This window comes from Borostomias antarcticus, assembly GCF_949987555.1.
Source record: "Borostomias antarcticus genome assembly, chromosome: 17".
Lineage (NCBI taxonomy): Eukaryota > Metazoa > Chordata > Actinopteri > Stomiiformes > Stomiidae > Borostomias > Borostomias antarcticus.
In genome coordinates, this window is record NC_140250.1 from 13849443 (window position 1) to 13871829 (window position 22387).

Genomic DNA, 22387 nt, shown 5'->3' on the forward strand with positions numbered 1-22387 from the left:
TCCAGTAGATATATGATATTATTATCATAAAGAATAGGCTATATTAATCTCCCATTTATTTAAATTATATTATACATATGCTATGGTCTACGTGTTTCGCTAATAGGGACAATTATAATGTTTACATTTCAGGCCATATCCTAATTTTACTGTGAACTCACCTACCAATCCTTCTGAAAATAAATTATTGCTCCGCTGTTCTGTGTATGTTTGCTCTCGTCGACGTTTTGGGGTGTGCTATGGGGTTTAACTTGTTTCTCAAACTTTTGCTACTCGAAAATGTCCTTGGGACTAGGGACAACATTTAAAAAGTATAGCGATAGTTTGACTGAGCTCCGTGTGGATAGATTCCCGCAGTTTTTTTAGTTTCAGACACCGTCTCTACAGTTAGGCTAGCCTACAGTAGCCTGGTTATGCTGGGACGAACAAACAAGAAGTCACAGGCAAGCGTGCTTGTAAAACACGACAATCCCTGCTGGCTATTCCCCTAAAACGTGTTTCAAAAAAATCAAGCTTTTCACAACTAATTACAAATAAATTATGATATGCTCACTGGGTAATTGATTTAATGAAGTTCGTATGAAACTATTAAAACTGGGTATAGGTCAGACGAGTGCCCCCCCGGCGAGCCCATTGTAGGATGTTTAACTCTAGCACTCATCTCGGAAAGACATAGGGGCTAATAGGTGAAGCCACAGCTGCTCGAATAAGGGTCGAGGGGAGACGAGGTCTCTTTTTAGGCTTGCAAACCACGAACAACCAGTCACCCAGCCTTAATCTATCGGGACACACGTATCCCCTTCCCCAGCCAACTAAGGTCCCTGGGTTAGTTACAGAGCAAGAAGTTTGGTCTACGGCTTCTTTCCTAAATTAGGTTATTCCGTCAGGGGTTGAAAGTTTCAAGTCGCTCTGTCTATTTCGCTGCTTGAATCGCTCGTGCTAGACAGCTTGGCGTATACTCACTGCGCGCTGAACACAAACAATGTGCTTTTATCCGCTGTCTTCATAAATACTGTTCCGTTTGTAATCTTGAGTTTTAGAGGGTGCGGAGAGCGGACCGAGTGAAGTAGCCTATAGCTTGTGCCACTGCAACTGGATTCGACCGTTTTCTCACTTATTCATGAAACTTAAGATAGCCAGGTAGGGTGCTTGGAAGATTTTGGCAAAATGCCTAGATAATGAATATGTGCCCAGTTTTCTCGGTCTGGCAGCATAGCATGCTGAGGAGGGAGACTAGATCAGATGTTAGAAAGTAAGAAATGGTCTGTCTAACACGGAATCGACAACATGGTAGTTTAAAACATGCAGGCCTACATATTTTGCGTCCTGGGACATGTTGCTTTAAAGGAGCTTAACCCGTTCATGTTGACTAAGCAGGTGGCAAGTGATAAAGTCAACCGGGCTCGGACAGTGAAAGTGGATAGGCTAAACATGTATTTATTGTGTGTGTCTGTGTGTGTGTGTGGGGGGGTAGACCATTGTTGTAAACTAAGTGAATATAAACCAGTGTTGCCATATTAAGATTGACAGTGTACAGAATAGGAGGAGTGAGACGAGAAGTAAAATAGACCTTCAGGCAATAGGCTGCTCTACATGCAACAACAAGTGCTCTCTCTGACTGCTGAGGTCTTTGTGTCATTATTGTGAACGAAATGTTATTGCCTATGTCTCACTGTTCTATTTTGACATTATTCAGAGCACTCTGATCTTTCAAATAAGGCCAACTCATGAATATCATCCAGTTTATATCCATTTGACTTCAAAACATTATATCAAATCAAATACAAAATATATATTTAGTTAAATCACCATATCATTTACAAATTAGGCTAACAGCCTTTTACAGAAGAGGAAACGCGCTGTTATGCACGTCCCCTTGACCTGCCCTGAAACTGGAGGCAATTCGTTGTATTTTTATTCGGATTTTACTAGGATTTTATTAGCTAGGAATATCACTCATGGCTAGTTTCACTATTAAGTAGAAAACGTTTTTCTTCTTTAAGGGGATGAGAACATTTTTGTCACAAGGTGCTGCTGTTCTGCAATGGGCTCTGCGCAATTTTTTTTTTTTTGCCATTTTTGGCATCCATGTATATAGGCTATATATATATATATATATATATATATATATATATATATATATATATAGCCTATATATATAGGCCTATATCAAGAGGTAGGAGTTATTCTAAATAATGGCATCATGTTGCCATTCTAACATTCTATCAGGAGGGTTATGGCACCATGGGTATAGGCTATGTCTAGTTAATGAGCAACAGAAATTATGACTTTTGCAGGCAAATTATCACCTCACACCCCATTTATATTGATGTGCATTGTGCTGACGTTGGGAGAAATGGTAGTAGCTAATGCTTGTAAAATCTGACAAGACAGCATTTGTTTTGGTTCTACGCTCGTCTGAGAAATTATCATTCAGCCCTTATAAAGGACGAAAGGAGAGAGAACGAACCCCGGTTTCACCACGACTTTTGCTTTGTCGTCTCCTCGGTGGCGTCTGCATGTCTGACTCTGCCTGTTACTGATTTGCAGGCAGCATGTTAAGATGGCCCATGTAAGTGATTTCCACGGGCATCCCACTAAAGGAGAACAAATCGTTGACAAAGGAGTGCCTTTCCTATTCAGTGGCGTCGTTAGGACAACCAAAAAGTATTCATCAGATAATAAGTTCTACTTCAAAGAGTTTCTCATTGAACGGTGACTGCTTCACTGCTTTTATGAAGTCCCCTCTTTTCACACCGAGGGAAACCGTCTCTTTGGTTATTTTTCATCATGTTTATTTTGCAACATTCACGGTGCACTTGTTTTAGATAAATACACGAGTAGGCCTACTCTACCCTTGTTCAAATAGATGTTTATGGACAAAAGGGAAATGCAAATCAAGACTGCTTGGTCTTAAACCAACAGAATAATTAGACATACAGAAACACTTTGAGATAAGTGCAATGTAGCCTACTGAGTCTCCCGAAAAACTTCAATTGGACTGCATCCCTTTAGGATGCAAGGACGAAACTTGTTTTTTGACCGCCTAGTTTCTGTTTCATGTTATCGTTGCACCAGATGAGTATAGTGTTCCATGTTTAGAGGGGCGCAGAGCCTACTGGCCTTAAACAGCCTGTGACGGTCACGGTGTGACCTACAACTATGACTATCATAACCAGTAGGCCTATTTCTCCCATGGGGGTTGACTTTAGGCTTCAAAAACGGACGTGACTCATTCTTTGCTGCAGGGAGGTAGGCTACATTGAAAATATTTCCTGTTACCTCGTGGGCATTGTGCCTCTCCATTATTATAATTGGCTCAGGCTACTGGCGCGCGTATGGGGATAGCCTACCTGTCGTTGCTGCAAAGACAGAACATGCTGGAATAATTCATGTCTTCCTGTAGATATTATGCTACTTCTCTGTCAACAATGTATTTGTGGTGACACATGAGGCGTTTCTGAAAAAGGTGCTCAGTGCGCTTTGATGATAGTTCATTTAGTGGCAGTTAGTGCTGTGGACCAGACATATTCAAATGTGAGCGTCTCGCTCTCCGATTGCCATAGAAATCCTAACGCACCATGAAGACTGTCAAAGCGGCCTGCCTTCCGCTCAGAAATAGCGGCCTTTGAAGTGGTGCACGACTCGCGTTGGTCAATTTTAATTCTATAGACGGGACAGGGAACACTTTGAAAGTGAGATTGTGCGTTTTAATGGAGGAAATAAGTGGGGGGGGGACTTGTTTTAGGCCTATATAGCCTACTCTATACAAGGTTCTGCTTATTGTCATATATCTTTTTATCTTTTATTTTTCCCATGAATGTTTCATGCCCGCTCTGCTTTGTGTTGTCCCGCCTTTCAGAGGGGACGCCATTAGGGGGCTGTAGCTAGTTCCGCCATTAGGCTGGTGATTACCAGCCTCAGATTTAGGCGTTATTTGTGATCTATCAGTGAAAACTTTATTGGACTGTCAATAAGTGTATTTAATTTACTATCTGATGAGGAGGGGCACATGTTAATTATTAATGTAAAATAGCCTATACCTTAACATTGCAGGCTAGGCTACGATGTTGTTAGGTATTTTATTGGCCTGAAGTAGTCAGTTACATTTTTATCCTGAAAATATCCTAGCAGACCAGAAATCACAGCTTGAATAGTTGAATAGGCTAAACACCACTCAATGTAAGCCAAGCAGCTGAGATCTCTCCAACCCTCATTATCTGGTGCATGCTGACATTGACACACAAAAAAGTTGTTCTCAACTTAGACACGTTTACCTGGTGTGTTTATTCAGGTTAATGATAAGCTTCTATTGCCAAATTAATCACAAACATCAAGAGTCTGCACAATCTGATTCACCATCACTTTTTATCCATCATAACCAATGGCGCCATGCACCTCAAACAAAAATACAGGTCACTACAAAGGGCATGCGAGAAAGAGGACTTTTCACATTACACAGCCTATTCAAGTAAGAAGAATTCATTTTTTTTCTTTTACAGGACAGTAAAAAGCATCAGTACTACATTTCACCAAAATCGATATTATTATTCTTTGGTGTCTCTGTAATTCCAGTACGACATTGATACCAGCAAATAAATTACAATATACAAAACATGAAAACTACAACAACATTCACAAGCATCAATAGCCTACGGTTATTTACAAATCCTTCAGGGACAAAATGCCTGTCAGCCTACATATTTAGGGTCTCATGGGACTTATTCGTACTCTTTAATGAGCATAACACCTATGTAATTTTGCATAAAATATAGTCTTAAATAGTTCTTAAATATTAAAAAATTCCATCCAAACATATTTTTGTATAAATCTTCAAACGGATGTCTGAACTCTTTAAGACACTTGTATGTTTATCATTTTTAGATTTCTGTCTAAGATGTGTGGCTATATGCTGTTGTTGATCCAGCTATTCCATTGTGTTTACATTCCTGACCTACTGGTGCACCTGCTGTATATTTGGCTGTAGATGTTAGCTACTGAATAACCACGGACTAGTACTGATGGACTGTGTTTCCGTGAGGCCTATACTGACTGGGGTTGGGTAGTGATGGTTAAGACATGTCATATGACCAGGGCTTGGGAATGGTAAATTGATCATCAGGTGAATGTCAATTTAGCCTACCTCATCAGCTGAGGGGCATATCTGGCCTATCTACTGCAGTTGCTTTTTTTTGAGTAGGCCTAGGCTTACGTTACTCAATGAGGAAACTTTAATCTAAGCTATATGTTCCCATAAAACATATTGGTCCTATATTCTCAAACGATAAAGCTTTACATGACTGAATATTCTGTAGCAACAAGGGATAGTCTACTGACTACTCCTGTCTAAATGTAGCGTCTGTTGTTGAACCGTGTTGTGATGTCCATACATTCACCTCATGAGGAACAAGAGAGAGCTCATATCAAAGGCATGTTGTTCCTCAGTATGATATCCACAGAGCTATTTCTCGCTCCATAGCTATTTAAAACCATTGATATGCTTATATGCAGTCAGTAAAATCCCACCCTTATGAGCTTTTTTTTTTTTATCAGTGGGGTGACATTTCAGGGAATAAAATCAGTTCTGTCTGTAAACATTAGAGCATTGTCCTTGGGTCTGAGTGTCTGAAAGAGTCCTCATCTTCCGAGTCTGACGTTGGCACATCGCTGGAAGGGGTGTGGAGGTGGTTGGGTCCCCCACTCCCCTGGCACACGTACCACTCATTGAGGTTGGTGACCTGAGGCGAGAGGTTTGCGGACCGGTTCCTATGTGACTCGGAGGAAGGTGAGAGGGGAGCGCCGAGAGGGTTCGTGGAGGAAATGTATGAGGTGTTAGCGGAGGAGGGGGGCGGTGGGGACTTGCAGTGGACTTTCATGTGCTTTCGCAGCGAGCTGGGATGCGTGTAGGACTTGTCACAGCCACGGACTTTACAGTAGTAAGGCTTGTCACTGGTGTGGACATGAGAGTGCTTCTTCCGGTCGCTGCTGTTGGCGAATTTCCTGTCGCAGCCATCAAACTCGCATTTGAAAGGCTTCTCTCCTGAAATAAATTGAGATCCAGGGATATTAGCAAATCATGTTGATCACCATGGCACATCTGAAAACGTCAATATATGACATTCTGTGTCTCATGGACATGTATTGTTACAAAGCCCAAAGAGACCACATCACAGTAGCTTAATAGTCGTCTAAATAGTAAATGTAAGACTTTATCCACCATTCATCCATCCAATCTAAAAAAACAAAACAACACAGCAATGAAAGTTAATTTCGCTTTGGCCCACATGAATAATAATTCATTTCCCCCACCTTCACTGTTCACATGCTGGATGAAAGTAGGCCAACAGCCTAATTGAAACCCTCGCTTAACTGCTTTGTAACATACCACTTCTTGTGTAATTACTCCATAAATGGTCGGCGTGGCAGCCCACTCCGCCGCAAGGCTTTCCTCTCCGACATACCTTCTTTATTATAGATCCATACCCGCCACCACTCCCCTCCCACATGTAAGACGCTTGTTCCTGACTGAACACGTGTAACTTGTCATGCGGCGGCCTGTGGCGGTGGCCTACCGCATGCACGCGCGCAGGGGGAATGTACAATACAATGGGCCGTCGTCATTGGGTCTCTCATTGGGCAGGAGAGAAAGGACAGTGCAATCAGGTAGCCTGTATTTTAGGCAAAATAATAACAAGGACAAACGGCTGCAATCACTGCCTGTTAACTACAGCTAATTCATAACACGTGATTGTGAGCTCGGAAAAGGGAACGAATACAATAATCATTTAGAGATGCGTTATAGGCCGTGGCGTATTGATTAAACACCACTTTTAACGTGAAGGAAACACAGTAAGGTTTTCACAGTGGTTAAAGGCGAATAGACGCCACCGAAATGTGATGGGTATGCTAATCATGGCGTTTTTTAGATAGACTCTGTCGTGTCTCCTTCCTCACGTTAGGGTGAGACTCTGACCTGATCTGATTGCAGTGCTATTTATTTGAGTTCAGTCTTGGGATGCACTTGCTGGTCCAAACAGGCCAACCCTCGGTAACGCAGGGGCCTTTTCTGACACAGCCCCCGAGAGAGTAACTGGGTAAAAAGTTGCTCTCTGCTCAGGCTACAAACAAAACACGTGCGGTCTTTGCTTACTGCATGGTTCATTCTCGAGGCTGTTTTAACAAGTTGAATTAACGCTATTGCGGTGGTTGGTCTTCATGAGTGAATGTCAGTTTACAGCACTTGTAGTCCTGCTGGTTGGTTCAGATAGCCAACCACTAAATGCGAACTAAAATCAAGATTTTATGCCCCGGCTATCAACCATAAGAAACTACAAATGTCCAATAATAGGCTATCTTATGTTCAATTATATCGTATGGTTCAACTGAACCCAGCTTCACATAGTTTTGTTAATCATTTGGTAAACCCTGAACAAGATGCATTTGATGTGGTGATGAGTCCATAACTCAACGTACTCCCAGATCTATTAATGCGTAACTATGCATGTTGACTGATAACCATTACGCGTAGGAGTACAGTATTCTACGAGGGGTACTCACTTGGAAGTAGCCTACGTAAGCACGTTTCATAAACCGTGTGCTCTTATCCTCCCCCTGAACCTGCGTTTGTGTGACTGCAAAGCGCATACACTTCAAAGACTAAATAGTTGACTGCACGTGAAGCAATATCCTACCTTAAATAATTATAGTATTTGATCAAACTAATTTCCGTTAGACTACTTTTACGCACGGCCATTCACTATCCTGGGCAGTCAGATCAGTGGATAGTCTATCGTTTTCTAATCGTTGAAATAAGCGACGGATTTCTCAAGGGTAGGGCTCTGTTTATCTACATGCAGTTTTAGACAATTCGGCTCTGATGTCGCTTACCTGTGTGAGTCCTTTTGTGAATCTTTAGATTCTCCGAGCGGGCGAACACTTTTCCACAACCCGGGAATGGACACGGGAACGGCTTTTCTCCCGTGTGAACGCGAATGTGATTTATCAGTTTGTACTTCGCTTTGAATGCTTTTCCCTCGCGCGGACATTCCTCCCAGAAGCAGACGTGGCTGCTCTGCTCCGGTCCCCCGACGTGCTCCACCGTGACATGGTTCACCAACTCGTGCATGGTGCTGTAAGTTTTTGAGCAGGGCTTCTTTGAAGTTAGTTCCTGGTCGATCCATTTGCAGATTAACTCTTGTTTGATGGGCTGCCTCATGTATCTCAAGAACGCCCCCGCGGCTCCGTGCGGAGCAGAAGCGATGTTCACATTAAGGTTCATGGAGTTGTAGCTGTGGAGAGAAGATGGTCCATAGTGCTCGGGCCTGTGGCCGAAGTGCTCTGGCCTTCCGTAAATGTCCCCCGGTAGACCCAGGCGCATTTGCCCGTTGAGGGCATGGTGGTGGTGGGCACCTGGGGACGCCTGGTCGTGAAGTCCAGAGAAAAGTGGATGGGCACCACTTTCCGTGTGCCCATAAGCACCTGTTGGGGAGATGAACATGCCATGGTGATGAGGGGAGGAGGCGGAACTATGCTGGTCGCCAAGTGCATGCATAGCAGAGGCTGAGAGTTCTCTCCTGAGGATGAAGTCCCTGCTGCTTGAGTAGCCTGAGTGGGGGTGAGCCACGGGGAAACCGACTGTGGGCTGAGCAGAACTGAAAGATGCCGCGGTCTGGGCTTCGGGATGGCTCTGAATGTGCTGAGAGGGGCTAAGTTTGAGAGCGTTTGTCTGTGCCATGTGCTCGGGTCCAAATGGAGTGAGTGCCACTCCAGGGTCGTTGCCCATCTCCCCAGGGTGCAGGTGGGCATGGTGGGAGAGAGGGTGATGCCCCCCTAGCCCCGGGAAGCCTGTCATATTCTGATGAGGAAGGGGTTGAGTCGCTGCCAAATCCGCTAATCTTATCGCCGGATTCCTCTTGCTTAAAGGGGGCTCCATAACTACACTGCCAAGTCCATCCACACTAACCGCTACTGTTTTCCCCCACACCACGCTATCTAAAACATTAGAATATAGGCTATGTACATAAAGGTCTATATAACTTCTTTTGTCCTGCCTCTAACTCCGTTTGCTCCTTTTCCCACTCTGTCCTCAAGCGATTGGCAGAACATACAACAGTTGGAGGACACAGTAGGGAATACAGTTTAGAAATGGCACTGCGGGTATTGGACGGATTTCGGTGACTGGCAGTTAAGAGAACGAAGCGATTGGCTGTCGTTCAGCGCAGGGGCTCAGCAGGGTTCCGCCCCCTCACTCTCTTTATCGCTGTTGACTCCAAAAAGTTGTAGCCTACTCACAAAGTTACCAGCAAATCTGTTTGTGCGGCTTGCTGTTTACCGTGGTCGACGCACGTGGATGACAGAAAAATAGGACAATTTATGTAATAGGTCTACTAATATGCAGTTTTCTGTTACTAGGCATAATTTTTCTCCATAGCGGCCAGGGCAAACTACTAGTAAAATAATACTTTTAATGTCCATGTTATTATTTCCTGCATAATTAGGCTTTTATTGAAATTATTGAAATTGAAACGTTGAGGGACGATGACTATAGCCTAATAGAGTAAGGTTTAAGAATATTGGTCTATGTAGCCTAATAGCCTGACGTCCACCAGAGAGCCTCGTGTACGGGTAGCCTAGGCTATAGAATCCGCACAACTTCAAAAAAACTTTGAAGTAGGTTATTTACAAATTGCGTGTTTATCCATTCACTTTGTAGCTTTCTTTACATTAGGCTACATTTGTTTTCACATGTTTTGGCGTCATCATATAATGAATGAATGAATTTTATACAGACGTGGATAGGCCATGTTGTTTTTCCATGTTTTCACGTAAACTATGAATGTAGGCTATTGCTCATACCGTCTTTAGCCTATATAGGCACATCAGTTGAGTGAGTTACGATATGATGATTTAAAATAGACCTGCATTTATCCTGGTGTCTGGTGTGTCAAAAACACTGTATGCTATTCAGATTTCAAAATAGCATGCATCCAGAATAGCAAAAAATAAAACATATATATATATATTGCCTATATATATATATATAGTTGACTAATACGTTTAATAATTTCCCTTCTGGGACAATAAAGTAAAGTAAAAGTTGTAAAAATGACATTTTTATACAATAGTTTTCAACTTTTCGGGTGACATGAGACATTAATAAGGACGGATCAATTAAAATTACTTTCAAAAAGCCAACTTTCATGGTTGCATGGATTTTGCAGCATTAATGGTTATTTAATATGCTTCCATCAATCAATTAAAACTGATGTGTTCACTTTTTACGAGCCAGTCATGAGTGAAGTGAGGGAGAACTTGTAAATCTGTACCAGTGGACTTTTTTATGGTAGGAGAACACGCCCTCTTGTATGCTCTCTGTTCACCCAGCGGGGCGCGTATCTGTCATTGACTTAATACGTCTTCATTCAAAGACACCTTTGGAATCGATTAGTGATCGTCAGCGTCAATGATCTTAGGTTACTGTACAAGTGGTAGCATACAGTAGTTCCGCTCAAAATCAAGTTCCCACGCCAACAAAATAAATCACTTAATTACATAGTCCTCCTAGATTTATTGCAACCACTGGACGATTTTTCCTTTGTTTGGGGCAGTTACGGTCAAGTTACTTTAGATTGATTTTCATAGACCCTACTATTGCATAAACCGATACTTTCATTTTTCAGTCAATGTGTTAGTTATGTCTGAGTTTAAACTGAAAATCAAATCAACAGTTGTGTTTCTCTCATATTTTTGTAAGAAATCAAGCAGGGGAAAAAAATACTAAAATGGACGCTCAGACAGTGATGCGAGTATCCTTCAGTGAACTATATAACTCTCTAAGAGAATTCATTTTTTCGTAAATCCCATGGGGATTATTTTCTCCATACACTTGTGGCAAACAAATACTGACGGGTTATCTGTATTTCTGTCTCCATTTCACCTTGCAAAGGCTAATTAGTTTGTAAATGTCATGTAATACAATATATGTCTTTACTTTTATTATCTTAGACTGCCTTATACTTCGAACTATCCCATATTTATGTTGTAGGAGATATATTTGCATGCTAACAAATGGCATACTCTACAGTTGTAAAACATGTTCAAGAGATGCTGTTCCAACAATATAGATCAAAACATGTTTATAGCAATGTTCAGATCAGGAGAGAGCCTATGCTAGCCTGCTGTATTACATGACGCATATTGGTCGGTGCCCACTCATCAACATATTCACGTCTTACATTTCAAACTAAACACTAGGCTATATTAGTCATGTCAATATTGGAAAATAAATATAGGCTATATATATCCTATTAACAAATCCCCTTGCGGTAATAGCCTGTTGCATGTAGTCGCTATGCACGCACACCCTCAACCTGTTAATGGCACCCTCTAACTTTAGACTCGTTTCTAAACAATAGCCTGATAAATAATTACCCAAAGCTTCCTTAAATATCGCAGCGCCCTGTGGGTGCGAGGCTCGACTGCGAGTCTCCTTTGGTGCAGGAGACATGGGTTCAAACCCTGCACCTGTCTAACGCTACATTGATGTCACGGTCGTGTGGCCCTAGGAGAGTACACTGTGCAGTATGCCTAGGACTTGTAGTAGCCTGTGAAGAATGAGCCCATGCTCTGCCTTTCGCTGAGGATAGCGGTTCTTTGTAGAGGCTCTCTAGACTCGGTCAGAGTGGTCCAATAGCCTACTAACACATCACTCGGGTTCGAGTCCCTCACCCTTGGACGTTATAACAGGCACTAATATTGAATGTAACCCGTCAGCAAAATTTCAGACTATTTATTTACACTTAATAGCCATGAATCATGGATGAAGGTATTTCGATATACGTATGCCTATAGGCTGTGCATTAAGACACTTGATTTAATTCCAGCTCCCGGCTGAATTTACACATGTGAATACATTTGAGAATACCCCTGGTCATGATTAGCTGGAAAGGAAAAAAACATACGCTGTAGCCTATTCGCTTCAGTCGTTCGTTAAAGGTCGACGTCTTTAAACGTTTTCCCCCTCTAAAACAAAGGTGCTTTGTTATAAAAAGGTTCATTTTATAAAGGAGTCAGGAGGGCAACATATGTGGTCTTAACGGGTCAAAGGTCAAACATCCATGAAACACACAAGGTCACGAAAACCACACAAGTAACCTTCCAACGCGTCAACATATTGATATTGTCAAATAACGGGCTAGTGAAATACGGCCCGTTTCCTTCACCCCTGGCCTGGGTTAGGCGCCGTCATTCAGCCATAGTGTGGGCTTTGTTGTCAGTTATATTCAAATCATGAAGATTGGTCCATTAATATTTGGACTTAGTTCATGGGGGACGTCAACGCCCCAAATAGTTATTGTCCATATTGTAACAACGTTTAATTTGATATAGGCCTATTTTAACGATGTATGTCTCCTCTTATATTGCAGACTTTGTAACCTGTTGAAATACTAGTCTTTGGGGATTTCAGTGGCCCCTTTCTTCATGAGGTAGAGGGGGAAATACGAACCCACGGCCATGTGCCTTTGGCCGATTGAGTTTTCTTTCTTTATACTTTATTTTTCTTTTAAGTGACAGGGAAAGGGGGTTTGTGGTTTTCCCGAGAAATAAAGAACTTCTTAGAGAGGTCGGCAGACGTGACTTTGAACTTGGATCAGCTCCTGCGTTTCCTGCGGTGCGGGTTGAACTAGTCTGGGAAGAATGGCTCAGAGCGCTGAGGTTGCCGGCTAGAGGCTGAGAGAGACAGAGTTCACAAAGTGTATACGTTCCCTTTCGCCTTCCCCATTATTTACCGCTAAAGTGTTTGGGAGTCGAGAGAGACAAGGGGCAGTTTGATGTGTGTTGGAACAGGAGGACTTGTGGGACTTGAGTTCAATTAAAGTGTAAGTAAACTTCCTTTCACCTAATGCTAACGTGTGAATGAGCAGCTGTTGTATAGCCTGCTGTAAACGCAGATTCAATAAGCGCTTTGGGGGAAAAGCGTCACCAGTTGTAAAGATTGTGAGAGCATGATGTCGGTGCTGTGGGACATTGAGGCTCCTTTTCTGTATGGACACCGAGGAGGGACACCCCAAAGGTGGTTCAAACTTTTAAAATAACAAATGCTAAATATTTCACAAAAATCATTGTTTATAACACTAGCTTAATAGCGTAGGCCTACTACACTAATATGAAAACTTAATAACAATATGTGGTATAGTCCACTTTATGCAGGCATGCCTGTCGTTATTTTGGTAGCCCATGCCTGCTAGAGAATGTGTGATCATATAGTAAAAAAAACAGCAATGCTGTTCTTACAACATAAAAACAATTCAAAAGTAGGCTATAATGGATGTTGACACAAACAAAACCAACAATCTTGGCTAAATGGACATGGACAATTTAAATATAAACACTTAAACACTTATGTGGCCTATACAATGATTTTTTCTTTGAATATTTTGTCTATATTAGTGTGTGTGTGAGTGTGTGCGTGTGTGTGTGTGCCATGGAGGTATGGGTGTGCGCGTGTATGTGTGTGCGTGCTCGCGCTCTCATTTCATGGATGACTTCTAGAATGTTGCATGAAAACAGTCTTCACGCGCAACCCCAGCATAATCCAAGGAATTGGGTTCACCACGTTAAAGAAACATAGTATTATTTTAGAGACACGTGTTATTGACTAACATGCAATGCAAACCAAATGTATTTTCTGAAGGTGATGGGATGTTATCTTCCAATAGTTTATCTAGCCTACTGAAACATCATTATGCACCAACGTCTGGAATCACAAATGTAGCCTAACAAATATTAGGCTATCCCCAAAATGCTGAGACACTGCATTTCCATCCAAAGAAAAGCGAGTGTGCATGGCCAACATGCCTGTTGACGCTGTTTAGGTATACTAGCCTAGGAATATATTCAAGGCACTGTGATGAGCAGCATTTCGGAGACATACCAGTGATTGGAATTGTTGGTGTGCTACAAAGACATGCTATCTTCTGGAAGCTCGTTACTTGCATTGTGCTTACTTGCACAACTTTCCAGAGGTTCTATGAATTGAAATAGGCCTAATATATAAAACACAGTGGGTTAGCTGAACCCCAGGCCTCACTCCAACCCAAAGACTAGGGTAGCTTTATTCTGTCCTTGGTTCTTCTCTAACCCCTAGGCCTACAGCTCGTCTCACGACTCTTACATTGAATCCTATTGTCATGCCATACACTACAAATAACTACCTTCAAGATAACGATTTTAGTCACATTCTATGCACTTTTCTCCTCCCCCCAATCCCCAGGAAAGCCTCTCCTGAAAAGTAGGCGGTAATTATTAGTGGAAAATGGCGATCAGCTATTAGTCGCCAAATCGGTACCTGCTATTGGAGGGGCACCTGGGATTGATGAGACGCGGTGGCCAATGAGACTGCGTGGAATGAGTGACCGAGCTCCAGTTAAAGGGGGCGTTAGAGGAGGTAGTGCCAGTCCACGGAGAAAGAGAGACCCTCTGCGATAAACACAGGCAAGCGAGAGAAATAAACATACCAATCGGAACAACAATCCGAGATGCTGCAACAACCCGCTCTCTCTCTCTGTGCGAAGGACACCTAGTAAGATAATTATTCAATTCTTCAAATGTGTTTAAAATAAATCAGCTTTCAGTTTATGGAGGAAAGTGCAAAGGAATCTGCATTTCGTTTCAAGGGGATTTTCTAAGTTAACTGCGGGTGAATATAGACGTTCGCGAAAAGATAAGATATAGCGTTTTTTTTTCCTTACCATGAGCGGATCATCGCTTTGAACTTCGCGTGATATGTTGTTTCTATGCATGGAAGTTGATACTTCCTCGTCCGAATATACATTTTAAATCTGTTTTTTTCTACACTTTTTATTATACACGCATTGATTCAAACGAAATTTGCTAAGAAATCATGTTACTGGACGCTGGTCACCAGTTTCCCGGATTGGGAGTAGGCACATTTGCTAGGCATCACTCAGCGAGCGACATGCAGGACAGAGACCTGAGTTTAGCACAAAATAGCTTCGTCGACTCGGCGCACATGGGTGCGTTCAAGCTGAACCATGATCTTTCTCCGGGACAGAGCTCAGCCTTTACCTCCCAAGCGCCAGGCTACCCCGCGGCGGCTTTGGGGGCGCACGCCGCCCACGTCACCTCGTATGCGAGCTCGCCCTTCAACTCCACTCGGGACTTTCTCTTTCGCAGCCGCGGGTTTGGAGAATCCTCTCCGGTGAGCAGCCAGCATGCTATTTTTGGCCCTACGGCGGGGTCCCTCCACCACTCCCACACAGACAGCCAGGGCCACATTCTGTTCCCGGGGATCCACGACCAGCATGGGTCCCACGGATCTCCGAACGTATTGAACGGCCAAATGCGCCTTGGACTACCGGGGGAAGTTTTCGGGCGTTCCGATCAGTATCACCAAGTCTCCAGCCCGAGAACCGACCCCTACTCGGCCGCGCAGCTTCACAACCAGTACGGCTCCATGAATATGAACATGGGGATGAACATGGCCCATCATCACCACCACCCCGGTGCCTTCTTCCGCTACATGAGGCAGCAGTGTATCAAACAGGAACTCATCTGCAAGTGGATCGACCCGGAGCAGCTCAGCAACCCCAAGAAGAGTTGCAACAAAACTTTCAGCACCATGCACGAGCTGGTCACGCATGTCTCGGTGGAGCACGTCGGTGGACCGGAGCAGAGCAACCACGTCTGCTTCTGGGAGGAGTGCCCCCGTGAGAGCAAACCGTTCAAAGCAAAATACAAACTGGTGAACCACATTCGCGTGCACACGGGGGAGAAACCGTTCCCCTGTCCGTTCCCGGGATGTGGCAAGGTCTTCGCTCGGTCGGAAAACCTCAAGATACACAAGAGAACTCATACAGGTAATTAGAAACATTGTGTGCATCTATTGTCTGTCTTCGTTGCAGTTTTTCGTTCCATAAACGTACACCGCACGTTTAGATACGTGACATGCCATTGTAAAATGTTGTATCTCGACACAATAAGAAAGTGTTTGTTTGTAGCCAGGATACCACCGCAAACCCAAATTTAATCTGATTAGCAGGGTATTTTTAGACGGCCCATGTACATATTCGCATCATCAGTCTAAGTAGATTTAGATAGGAAAATGCATTAAACGCGTGAACTACACTCCCGCAAGCGATAGGAAAATGATTTGTGTAATTCTGGAAACGTAAACATTGACTTTCAATTTGATATATCATGTAGCCTAACAGTCTACCGAAGGTTTGTGGTTGTAGGCTAAACTTTAATATGGGTCAAAGGCGACACCCAGCTCGAAGCGTAGCCTATCGCGTGCAGCGAGTAGGCTAGTAGTAAATCTCATCAGCCGGTTTAATGTTTACGCGAGACTGAGCTTTCAGGCTTTCAATACGGATGCCTCTTTTTTTCTTGTTCTTTTTTCCATATCGCCCCATTGAGAAATATTGTTTTATTTTGTGCCATTCTTTTAGAGATATTGTATTGTGTGTTTGCGGTGTATTTGGCCTATAGGCTACTTACTCTTCAGGAGCAGAAGTGTGATGCATGTGTAAAGGCCCTATTGTTTTCTATTGCATTCAAGTGATAGTAGGTGCTAGACGAGCCATTCCCAGCCTTTCGCATTTGAATTATTTTCTTGGAGGATTCGTTGTGGTATTGAGCCATTGTAAACTGTCGAGGTGTTAATTAGATCTTTTATAGTTTCCCACCAAACGTTGCGCCTCCTGTTTGGGTTACTAAGCTTTGGCCCGTTCACTTCGAATTTCAAACAATCCAATTCATCCATTCTTAAACTGTGGTGTAAAATGCAGATATCACATTTGTTCAATGCTTTATTTATCGGAGTAGCCTAAGACACGCATGATGTTTTTCAAGGCTTAATTCATTTTTAAATAGCACCGGGCCTACATAAACCGCAAATATCTGCACATAAATAAAGAAATGTTAGCCGCGTTCAAATGAATAGCATCAAGTGAGCTAGCAGAGTTTTAACTGGAAACAGAGTGGGGTTTTTCTCGCATTCACCATTAAACAGGAGAGGCTACGACCGTTACTCCTGGTGTTATTGACTGACGGTGATTTTTTAAGGCAACTAATGCACATGTAGGGTAACTGAATCTAACGTGTGTTTCTAATTGTTTCTATTCTGCAGGCGAGAAGCCGTTCCAGTGTGAATTTGAAGGCTGCGACAGGAGGTTTGCAAACAGCAGCGACAGAAAGAAACACATGCACGTTCACACGTCTGACAAGCCCTATCTCTGTAAAATGTGCGACAAGTCATACACCCACCCCAGCTCTCTGCGCAAACACATGAAGGTAAATTCACTTGTACAATGCAGTATGTGTGTGTGCGTGTGTGTGTGTGTGTGTGTAGGCTATGTGTGTTTCTGTTTGCGTGGGCCTATTGAAAAAGGCTTGGTTGTTCCTGCATTATTTTGCTGCTTAACACAATCACCTTGTGATTTTTGAAATCGAAACATTACAATCACAACTACTTCAATAATAATTTGGAACTAATAATGTTCATCCATTTTTCCAGGTCCACGAGTCTACCCCCTCTGCCTCCGACTCTTCGCCTGCTGCCAGCTCTGGCTATGAGTCCTCCACGCCCCCTGGCCTCGTCTCCCCCACCACCGAGACTCAGAGCAACAACAATCTGTCCCCCGCATCAATCGTCCACAACAACAACAACAATGGTCACAGCAGCCTAACATCCAATTTCAGTGAATGGTATGTTTAGGACTGAACCCAACACACAATCCTCTCTCAGAACCGGACCGTCTAATGCGGGAGATTGGGACACATTAGTGCACGCACTGAGGAGGCACAAACAAACACACTAACGTTTCGAGAGCACTAAAAGCTAGTCGAATCCACCAGGGAACATGAGAAATTACCAACAGAAGAAAATATGTAATATATTCAAGTTGTATTCAATACTGTACATAATTACTAAACGCCCTCTTTCCCATTGGTTGTGATAGATTTTGTCAGTCTTTGATGTAGGCTATAGATGTTCCTTCAATGGTAGCTATTTCTCTAACTGGACTTCTAGTGCACATACTGCGATAAAAAGGTGTATTATTATGTTAAATATTGTGATCATAAGGCAAATTGATTGTAACTATACTAAACATCTATAAACTGGAAAGAGTGCCAAAGTCAACACTAAACTCAAACAGACCACAATATTTTGCTTGTGAATGTATATTTTAGTTTGCTGGGCTTAACTTGTGATCTTTTGTGCTTTGCAAGTTTGAAATTGTGAAATACTATCTGGAAGATTGTGAGGAAAATAAACGTCGTGCCGTTCAAATTTCTGTAACTACACCCTTCCTTTTGTAAATATCAACTGCCATATTTATCCATTTGTAATTAAATTATGGTATTTACTTGCTACAGATGAAACAATATTTATAAAGAATGTTTCTTTACTATAAATATGTACAATGATGAGCTAAACACGGGCAGTTGTTTTGTTATGTGTTTTTGTTCAAAGTTTAAGAGGTGTTTTCTTCATTATTGTGATAAGGATTTTACTGCATACAAATATAATAAAAAGTGTTGCAAGTGATAAAATAGTGATCTCTCGTATCTGATTACGATCAAAGCACGGGCAAGCAGTAGACCCCTCAGCTGAACACGACAACTGTAAACTTGAAAATGCTACAGCCTAATTTAAAATGATTGGGAGAAAGTCTCACTCACGCGGAACCAAGTGTTGGCTGCCTACATTGAATGTAACTTTATTGCCGGTTGCGTGCATTCATGACTGGTGTCCTCACGTCTAACTCATTCTTTCAAATTAACTTCTGGAATTTTAATCCTGGCCTCCTTGTCAAATGTATGCTATTCTATGGTTTAGCACGCGCTGTATTTAGTTGAAATCAACCCCCTATTCCCTTCAAATCTAGCCGGAGATCCCCTCCCCCCGTCTTCAGGGACAGGGGTATGCGGTTAGAGCAGCCGTGAACTTGAACTTGACGACTCAGTGCTAAAACGGCCCTCTGGTCTTCACCTTAAGTCATAGCCTATGTCCACGTAATGGCTAATTTATCCACAGGCCTACTCTCAGAACACCTGGACCTATTAGCTTTTGCTTGCAAGATAACGTTGGCAGCGCATGTTGTAAGCTAAATGTTTGTGATTTTGCTTTAAAGGAATAAGATAATAGGCAAATAAAACGATATTTTATAAGACCCCATGATTTCAAGAGTTGAAGACGGCATTCTTTTGGCCCTGATAGTAAAAGGATCGTAGATTAGATGGTAGACAATTGTGACCCACAATCATTTTGAACATAAAGCTTAGGCTAATATTCACTGTACAAAATACCGACCTTTTAACAGTGCTACAGGAACACACTAAACTAGTAGATAGAAAACTAGGCCTAGATTACCCTGATAATAAACTGATAGGCTATGATTTAAGATAGGCCTAGCAGTTAACAATGCACATTCTGCAAATAAGAACAAATAGCCTAGCCTACTTGTTATTAAGTATAATATAAGTAGGCTTTTATATATAAGTATTAAGTAGGCCTATATTTGCAGAATAGCCTACTTTGATCCGACATGAAGAGAATCAGGATGCAAGTTTCAAACGACTATTAGGCTACGTTGTTTGTAGATTTCTGAGAGAGAGAGAGAGAGAGAGAGAGAGAGAGAGAGGGAGAGAGGCAATGGTTTGTAGGCTATATCCTCGGCCATGGCTCTATCTGCAGTGATACGCAGCACACGGTGGCAGAGGTGTAGCTCTGGTGGTTTATAGCTTTTAATTGCAAGCCTATGCCCACGTTTTGGAAAAGGAGTAGCCAGCCTAATGAACGAAAGCGTCGTGGGCTCGGACCGGCGGAGGGCGAGAGGAATAGCCTATAGGCCTATACTCTTATTTCTACTAGCGATAATGTGTAACTTTATAACGGTGGTTACCGAGGCACGTCTCCCTCGTCTCAGGAGAGTTGTGATGGAGTGCATATGCCTGCTGTCAGACTCTAGAGGTTCTCGCACCTTTCCTATAGCAAACTCACTGCATGTCATGACACACCTAGATTTATAATTCATTTGAACATAATTGAACCAATCCCAACCCAATAAAATCTAGTAGCCTAATTCAAACATTATTCCATCGTAAATGTTTCAGTTTCAAGTTTATTGTCATTGCCTACATGATAACAACGCAAACATCACCTACCAGTAGGCCATTATTAGTCTGAGAGCCAACTCAACTTCAGTAAGTAAATATAATCACATAGTTAGTGATTAAAATAAAACAGTATGCTATTTAAATAGCCTAGTATTCAGTATTAAGTGCAAATAAGCGCTGTAGTAAAAAATAATATAAAATAAGAAAATAAAATATAGGCTAGAGGACATAACGCTATAGGAATCACTTTTTCCATTAGGCTATAGTCTATGGTAGGCTATATGAAGTTGTAATGGCCCCTTCATGCGTTGGGCGGAAGTGCGGGGTTTCTCACAAGCAAGGCTGGTGTGGTGACCTCTCTCGCGGAGGATGATATAACCTGTGGGGAGCGGGAAAGGTCAGCCCCACGCGGGGCGTCGATGCTGCTTCCTCCCTGGCGCATGCTGCTTCGATATTGATCCGCAAGAAGGATACGCTTTTAGAAAATAGGTATTTTTTCTTCAAGAAGATTCATAGTTATACACATACCATTCAGGGCCTATGACCTGCTGTCGACAGCAGGAAAAACACTTGATAGAGCCCTATAAGAGTAGGCCTAAATTAATAGGCTTAGCCTAGCCTATAGGCTGCTAGACTATTAAATGGGTAGGCCTAGCTTATTTTAGCCTAGGCTATAGGCTACATTTTTAATTTTCAACCACCCTCTGTTTTCTCGAATCATCAAACACAGGTGCATTAGTGTTTAGTAACGTGTGTGTGTGCGTGTGTGTGCGTGTGTGTGTGTGTATGTGTGTGTGTGTGTGTGTGTGTGTGAGAGAGAGTTTGTGTGTGTGTGTGTGTGTGTGTGTGTGAGTCAGTTTAAGCAATTTCCAAAAGACATAATCAGGCTGCATTTAGGGGTGATCTAAAGATCTATCTGGGTAATACGTGTTTGCCGCGAGTGTATATGTAGGCTAAAGGCTATCATCGTTCATGCGCTATAAAGTGACTATAATCTATAGGCTATAGGCTACCCTATTGTGCGTGCGTGTGTGTGCGTGTGTGTGTGTGCGTGAGAGGCAGAAGGGAGGGGGGGGGGGGGGATTCTAGCTGTCATATCTCACTCCGCCTCGATATACAGGTACAGGTGTGGTCGGCTTGCAGTCGCTGGTTTGATTTAACCCACACCTAACAAACAAATAACCAATGACTAACGGCCCTTCATCAAAGCCTTGGGCTCTAATAGCCTACTTCTCAACAAACATTTGATAGCCTATGTAGCCTGTGTATTATTGTAGGCTATACCCTTGTTGATACATGGTGTATATTATTCGTGTCAATTTCTACTTAGTTTCAGTAGCCTATTAATATTACTGTATACCCCACCACGCCGAAATTACCAATTAGGTCTAGAAACGTGAAACGAAACACCAAGCAAACAATTAGTCTAGGCTACATCCAAGCAGTTGAATTTTCACCCGGCCCCACGCTACTATTGGCCACTGGTTCTCTCTCTCTCTCTCTCTCTCTCTCTCTCTCTATCTATCTCGCTCTCCCTCCCCTCTCTCTCCCTCCCTCCCATCTCTCTCTCTCTCTCTCTCTCTCTCTCTTTCTCTCTCTCTCTCTCTCTCTCTCTCTCTCTCTCTCTCTCTCTATCTCCCCTCCACGCCCCTACACCCTCAACACACATCATTTTGAGACCGATTCACGAGAGCGATTGCTTATGAAATCACCTTTTCCTGGAATATTTCATTAGTTTATCATATTGCTGTACATCAAACTTGTGGATAGCTCCGTCAAAATAGCCCTAAATGACATAATTCCCACGGGTCACGCAGTTTTATTTAATTTAGCCGTGTCCTAAAGCCTAGGCCTAGCCTACTTCACAACAAAGTTATGCTTTTTCGTTGTTGAGGTTGAGCCATTGGATTTTTCATACTAAATTAAAATCTAAATCTACAAAACCTAGGCCTATTTAAAAAAAAATTAAAAAAAAATACGCAAAACAACAACACTCCCCAGAGTTAATGCACAGTTGCCCAAACGGAAATATCCAGATTTTACGACAATGATCATCAGTAACATTTTATTTGGTTATTGTCGATAGGCTACTAATTGCTCGGTGGGTATAAGTCTAAAATGGATTATGAAAATGATTTTATGATGATATGCAACTCATTATATTGAGCAAAAACGAATAGACTAATAAGTTACTTCATGAATGGAATTATGCTGAACAGTAACCCATCTCATAGGCCTTTTGTAT

The 22387-nt window shown here is 42.5% G+C and overlaps 2 protein-coding genes across 2 annotated transcripts; one reads left to right on the forward strand and one right to left on the reverse strand.

Annotated features, from left to right (window-relative positions):
- Positions 1-5597: 5597 nt before the first annotated feature.
- Positions 5598-8953, reverse strand: zic5 (zic family member 5 (odd-paired homolog, Drosophila); the record flags this gene model as incomplete). The annotated part of the gene is made up of 2 exons (XM_084451730.1): positions 7888-8953; positions 5598-6040 (listed from the first exon to the last, which is right to left on the reverse strand). Exons 1-2 carry the CDS (start codon positions 8930-8932, stop codon positions 5598-5600), a joined length of 1488 nt encoding a protein of 495 aa, XP_084307856.1. The 5' UTR covers positions 8933-8953.
- Positions 8954-14902: 5949 nt separating this feature from the next.
- On the forward strand, positions 14903-17737 carry zic2a (zic family member 2 (odd-paired homolog, Drosophila), a; the record flags this gene model as incomplete). Its single annotated transcript, XM_084451833.1, has 3 exons — positions 14903-15878; positions 17150-17313; positions 17537-17737. 3 exons carry the CDS (start codon positions 14903-14905, stop codon positions 17735-17737), a joined length of 1341 nt encoding a protein of 446 aa, XP_084307959.1.
- Positions 17738-22387: the final 4650 nt, after the last annotated feature.